At 37.3% G+C, this 7,311-nt stretch overlaps 1 protein-coding gene across 1 annotated transcript in view; it reads right to left on the reverse strand.

Annotated features, from left to right (window-relative positions):
* LOC135224160 (prolyl 4-hydroxylase subunit alpha-1-like) overlaps positions 1-7,093 on the reverse strand; it is a 142,881-nt gene extending 135,788 nt beyond the window's left edge. The window contains exons 1-2 of the mRNA XM_064263037.1: positions 6,985-7,093; positions 2,662-2,911 (exon numbers count right to left, since the gene is read on the reverse strand). Of these exons, the coding sequence (XP_064119107.1) occupies positions 2,662-2,879 (218 nt within the window). The 5' untranslated portion in view covers positions 2,880-2,911; positions 6,985-7,093. The remainder of the gene's footprint in view (positions 1-2,661; positions 2,912-6,984) is intronic.
* Between the last annotated feature and the right edge of the window lie 218 nt (positions 7,094-7,311).

Consider the following 7,311-nt stretch of genomic DNA (forward strand, 5'->3'; position numbering starts at 1 on the left):
AAGAAAAAAACCAAAAAAAAAAGAAAAAGATTAAGCTCCAACTGCTCAGACACAGGGTCAAGACAATTAAAGGATTATACAGGGCGACAGCTGACCACAATCAGAACTTTGGTAAATAAAAACTTATTCACAAAACATATTAAACATACATATACAAAGAAAATATCTCTAAGGCAACTAATTTGTATTTAAGTCTGTAATTATATCTTTGAGGTCATTCTTAAACATGATACAAATACAAGGGTCTAAATGAAACAGGCAACGACTAATATTAAAATTACAATGGGAATTAAGTTGTATTATGGCATCCTAAAAGATTTCGTGATAAGACATCTTTTGATCTTGCAATTACTGAACTACCAATCCAATTTATCCGGTGGTTGTTTTAATTTTAATGAATGAATATTGCATTAGAGGATTTCCCAGTTTTGATAAAATATTTATGTTGTTTTAATCTTACTTCTAAGCCCTTGCTCGACTGTCTGAGATAAAAAGAGGGGCAGTCCATACATGGAATTTCCTATAATAACACACTAAAAGGAATGGTAATAAAAAATGGCCCCAGGGAAAGCAACTACATAATATATAAAATTCCATGTATGGACTGACGAGAAAACACTAAGATAATTATAAAATATATGAAGTAACTTTTTTAGAAAACGTACAAGGGCCTGCCAGAGAGGGAATCATCCCTGTGGAGGGCTGCACATAAAACCAAAGAAGGTGACCAAAGTGAAGTCAGATAATGACTTGTCTTCATAACTGTTCCTCGATAAGATTCATTTGGAGTAATCAGGCGAAATGTGGGGTGTATGGCCAAAACACTCGGGGCAGCGTTGCCACAACTCAATGTTAAGTAGCTAAGGCCAAGGTAGCCGTTCCGAATATAGAAGGATTACAACGCTTATGAACAATAATGATACAGTTATCAAATATTCAAATTTGAATATGAGAAGTTAGAAAGCAATTAAATTCGTTTATATGTGTGGAACAGGTATTATGACTGTATCCTGTATTGTGATTTCAGTTAATGACAAATGATTTTAACTATCATTATCAGTCTATACAAAAAATATGAAATTTTTAAGAGCAATATCATTGCATATATAGGTAACAATGCGAATCAAAATATATCATTGTACTGTTTAATGCATTTTTAATTTTAATGTAAATTCTAGCTTTGACACCAAATTTCATTCGATCTAGGTCTTTTTCTGTTACTCAGTTCATCATAGAAAGAATAATGAAGACACATTCTAAGATTTTTTCATTTTACTGTGCGGCGTACTCTATATTAATTGTCAAATCCACACTGTCATAGCACTCTGAAAAATGCTTTTAAGCAACCTTAGAGCTAATAAATCAAGAGACTTATCAACGTCCCCTTTTCTGAAACCCAGGAGATTATCTCGGCCCTGTTTGTGGCTGGATCACAAGCTTAAAAACAAGCGGGTCAAATCCCCCCCCCACCCCCGACATAAACCTAATCAATCCAGCCACCAAACCCATCTTCAGGCACACTTTCCTCTTTACACTACAGAATACACGCAGAACAATTGACCCACTTACACACACACACATCTCTCAAAACACATGTACTTACCAACCACTTCTTGATATACTCAGGGCGAGGAGCTGTACTGTCCACTGGATACGGCCGTCGTAACACACAACCAACAACAAAGACAACAATAACCAAGAATCACAACCCCACAACTCAACAACACAACAACCAAGGACCACAACACAGCAAACAACCAAGGAACACAACCACAACCTAACAACAAACAAGGAATACAATCACAACAAAAGACCACTGCACAAACAATCACTACCCTCAACAACAACAACTCACATATAACCCAACAGGAACTCACAAGCCCAACAAATCCGACTAAGCAAACAATATCAACTTAACAACAACTAAACAACAAATCAATAAAACTCAAAACTAAACTGACTTTCAATGCCTTCAATAGACTGCTGCCGACACTACTGACTATCACAAGACTGACCAAAGACTCGCCAGAAACACAGAACTCCAACAACTAACACCACCAGCAAACAACCCAGAACTCACCAACAGCCAATTCAATCGCTAACCATCCATCCAGCAATTACTCTCTCTCTCTCTCTCTCTCTCTCTCTCTCTCTCTCTCTCTCGGATGTTGTCAAATGGAACTCCCATAACTCCTCCATATGGTTTGCTTCATCGACACCCATGGGTCGGTATCAACCACTCTGAGGTAATGAACGTAATACTGGTCATATCTGGTCTTGATGGAAGATTTCTGGGGATAATACCAGTGTACCAATTTATTTTTCACTTGTATTTCAGCCATTTCCAGCTCCTTAATATTCCATTGGATACTTGCCCGATATCAATGGCCACTGACTACATATTATGAGTGGAAACCTTATGGGAAAAAATTAAATATTGCCTTATGTACTTTGTGTTTAAATAAGTTTATATAGTACATTAATGGGCCACATATATTGTAAAACACTTGTGTCTATAATATACAGAAATCTTTTGTGTATGCACAAAATACTAATAGTATAATAAAACTATGGTTAGCTTGTCTTTAAAGAAGCCGTTAACCTCAGCATGCAACTGTCTTTCTAACTAACACTGGAAAACTAATCACAAGTAGTACCTACTTATTAACATAATGGGAGTGAACATCGTGGGAGTGAACATCGGAGTTTGAATGCTGCTGATTGTGTGTCCCGTTGGATGCCTCCTTCAGAAGGTTCTTCAGGTGCTCAACAATGACCGCATCGAGAACAAACGCCCGGGACACGTCCTCTACGCTCAGTGCTTCGACCACAGAAGCAGACTTCACGAAAATTAACAGGAACACGAAGAATCCAAACATTCTCGTAGGAAGCGGATGGCCAACAACTGAAACTGAAAAAATAAAAAAGGTACTTTAATGACCAGAGAAACATTTCCAGCTTTATCAATGCAAAATAACTACGCCGCACCAACTACTTTCAAAAGCCGTATAGCCTACGATGTAGCAAAATATCATCCACACAAATATTCCTAATGAACAAAGCTCCAAAAGAAAGAAATCCTAAGAAAAGACAGGGAAAAATCATCTGAGCACCTCAGTGAATGAGCATTAAGAAAACATACCACGAAATAAACTTATCTTTCAAAATGATCAGCGAGAAATGAGTAAATTAATAAAAACAGTAGAATGCACTTGGTCATCACACAAGTGTTCAGTATCTAAATCGAAACTGGTAGCTTGGCCTAAAATAATTCTCAATTATATCTATTATTGATTGCTTTGAGGTGATCAATTTTTTAAAATCAAGGTTCAGTGGGAGTCTGTTTTCTCGTCAAGTACTGCGGAAGCGTCATGACATGTTAAGCATATTTGGCTCGCTCCATAGTTTTTACCTAATTAATAGCAATTGAAATAACGTTTACAAGCCGATTACGTCCATGGGCGTTATTTTTATATTAACGAGGTTTAGCCATTGGGATTTCATTAATTTACTTTGAATTATAAATATTTTCCATAACAGCAGCATATAGTACATATAAAACAAGCCAAATTGCAACAACTGAAAAAAAAAAGATAACGGCAGAATTACCCCCTTTCCACCTCCTAAACTGAAATATCACCTCCACAAAATTGATGGAGACTATTTCCACATTTTGGCAATAAGACAAAATGTATTGAATTAAAAATGGGCAGGCAGGGGGTGTAGTAGCAGTTCCTTCTTGAAACAGGGCTCTTGGAAGTTGGCCAATTAAATTTAACTTCCAATGACGGTATCACCATTCATGTAATCTTTCAGCTTTACACTTCAATGGTTTCCGCCGTGTTAACCCAAATTCTTCTTTCGTTCATGTAAACGTTAATTCCTTCAGGAAGTTAACAACGCTTTTTACTGTCATTCTTATAAAAACAAAATTCTTATATTCTTTCGTGCCACAGAATGGTTGTTATTCTGAAAAACTTGTCAGATACACTGAAGAATGCAACTAATGATTAAACGCTATTAGAATTATACATAAAGCTGTCAAGTGGTAAGTGTGCATGAATCATAACATAGTGCGTAGAATTATAGACTATAAAACTGTATTTTCCGTGTCACCACAGCTGTTCGTGAACAAGCCAGTAGAGGGCATAGTTCTGCCAAGAACATTCAGCAGTGAATAGATAACCTCTACTTGTATCAGAGTCAAGCGAGTTCATAAATCATTAACTCTGACCCCAAACTTGATCATAAGCTACCTACTGCTATAATCAATCAGGATGAAAAATTCCATAAAAATCACAGAAATTTATTATTATAGGCCTAAGTGTTTTCATTTAGTTTCTTTAGTCCCTATATATCAGAATGCAAGAAATCTCTCCAACAGATAGTTAAGACAAACAGAGACCAATGGACCCTAAACAGGGCTGAGGCAACTCAAGCTCTGAAAATTCCAACTGAAAATCTTTCCTTAAACTTTGGCCGGCCACACACGTGCACTTTTAACTGACAGTTATGACTGTTCAGTTATAACTGACACAGTTTAAACTGACGTCAGTTAAAAATGAAATGCACACACACACACACAGAGTTCAATCCCTCAGTTTTTACCATGGATTCCGAGGAGTACGATCTTGATGCTCTCGGTGTATTCTTTGTAATGCTACAAACAAATAGAAAAAAATAAAAATAAAAAGCGTAAACAGTGGTGCAAAAAGTGGATACTAAGGCGAAATTAATGTTCTGATATTAAATTATTTAAGGAATTAAGTGAAGAACCAATTGATTTTCTCAATTATTTGCGCAAGGTTCAGATCGATAGAGTTCAATGAATTCAACAATCACTTCGCTTTGTTTACGTGCCATCTCAACAAACTGCACTCACCGCTACCACTTGTAGAAATGAAAAGTTGAGAACTTTACAGTTACGAATCCCCACACACGCTCAGTTCAGTTAAAAATATGGAACATTTCATTTGTTTCAGTTAAACTACACAGTTTTGTTGAACTGACGAAATGAGCAACTGAGATACCCATACACGTGCAGTTTTAACTGACAGTTATAACTTAACAGTTATAACTGTCAGTTAAAACTGCACGTGTGTGGCCGGCTTAAGTCTGTTTAGCTGGACTTGTCCACACAGGGTTAAAAATTGTCTGACAATTATCAACACGTAAACCTGGAGCATTTACAGTCAAATTAGCATTTAACCTATCCACATTCCTTCGGTCATTTCAGCACTGTACTTTAACATGATCAGCTTTTAGATTTAGTAATTTTCTCAAAGAAAGCTTTCCTAACAGCACGCACAACTACATACAACAGATTCGTAACACTTTGAGGCTTTCATCTTCGAGCTGGAGGCGTTTCACTTGTCTTATCTAACAAAATCCCTGAATATGACAGCTGAATCGAGATCTGTACCTCAAAACAGTCTTACCATAAGACAAATATTCGTGAAAGAAGTAGCAACTGTAATTCTATATTCAAAAATACAATTCGTGAAACAGTCCTTACCAAATATCCTCGTTATCACACCTCACACACATTGTCTTAATAAACTAAATCACTGCATATCAATCAAGTTTTCAATGTATAAATGCCACCTCATCCTTCGAGGACAGAATCGCATACTTTTGCTCACCGAGGGTACACAGACGAGAACCTTGCAATTGGTCATCCAAGAACATGACTCGAGTTTTCTGTACAGTGTATAATTCTGTATGTATCTCTCAGCAACGGCGCAAGAGACTATCAGCCGCGGCCCATGAAGCTCGGCACAGCCCATGAAACCTTCTGCCACGGCCTGGTGGTGGCCTTCTTTTGCACTTAAAGCTATGCCAGACGCAAGATCATGGCTAACTTTAGCCTCAAATGAAGTAAAAACTACTGAGGCTAGAGGACTGCAATTTGGTATGTTTGATGATTGGAGGGTGGGTGATTAACGTCCCAATTTGCAGCCCTCTAGCCTCAGTAGGTTTGAGATCTGTGGGCAAAGAGAAAGAATGCAGAGGGACAGCAAATAACCCATCTCAATGGTTCCCTTTTGCAGAAAACTAAAACCAGAAAACGAATAATAAGTCAACAGTTCATGTAAATTTGGTGAATCTAGGATGTTTGCATCCCAACATTAATATTTCAAATTTGTTAAACATGGACATTTATCGGAGATAAATGATACCGTGAATGAAGAAGGGTATTTAACATTTGTCGTTCCCGATTCTTACATAGGACCGCTGGAGTTTACTGACGGTCGGCACATGCACACTGTGTTCGACCACCATTCGTAAATAATTCCTTAACATGGATTACTTTTATATCTGGATTAATCTTTTGAAAATAATATAATTCCCGTTACTTATTTGCATTTCCGTTCAGTAATTATACTTAAATAAATGCATGACCAATAAACCACGTTACGTTAAAGGCGAACATTTTAATAACATACCCTGCTCATCTCTGCCATTCAGCTCACTGATATCGAAAGTAACTTTTGCTACAATTTTGATATAATTAAAGCAGCAGTAATAAATATTCCTTTCGATTTTCGTTTCACTCTCCTTTCCCTATTTGCTTGCATTTTATTCTATCCTAAGGTTTTCTTTCATCTTCGCCGCTACCTGCACAGATCTTTACACTACTTAACCTTCCGTATTGGTCATACAAATTATTCCTGAAATTATCCGCCACAGATTCTGCCAAAACTATCGCGTCCGTAGGTCAACTCTATGACAGTTTGACGTTGTGAATCATCCCAGTTCCGGCGTCAATAACCTCATCGTTGCAACGCCAGCAAGAACTAATCAATCATCCGAGTTCCTTAGTCATTTTCATAATCAGTGTTTCCACAATTCAAAGCCTCATACGGTATTCGAAGCACTGTTTGTTTTCAAACAATTCATTTTCATAAACCAAAGAAGAACTGTACTGATAGCGCCTAAAACATTTTGCGTGAACGTTACGACATATCTGCATCTGTAGCCTACCATTCTCCGCTTCAGATGATATCGCTATGAACGAAAATGGATTCAGAGTCGATGTACTTGGTTTACACCCGCGTTTCCTCTCTTTAGCTCCGTCGTGTTTCAGGACGAACTGTCTGTCTGTCACTGAATCATGTTGTTTTAAACCGAAGATACTTCAACACTCGCCTCTGACATAGCCAGTTGACAAAGATACGTTCCTTGTTACTTGCGGACCTTCACGTATTTATACCATGTGTACAGAATCCTTATAGTTAATGGATTTGGTAAAAGTTAATGGAGGTAAAAGATCGTTTGCTTGTTTACATATGATTCTTCTTGTACTATGCA

Source organism: Macrobrachium nipponense, chromosome 10, assembly GCF_015104395.2.
Source record: "Macrobrachium nipponense isolate FS-2020 chromosome 10, ASM1510439v2, whole genome shotgun sequence".
Lineage (NCBI taxonomy): Eukaryota > Metazoa > Arthropoda > Malacostraca > Decapoda > Palaemonidae > Macrobrachium > Macrobrachium nipponense.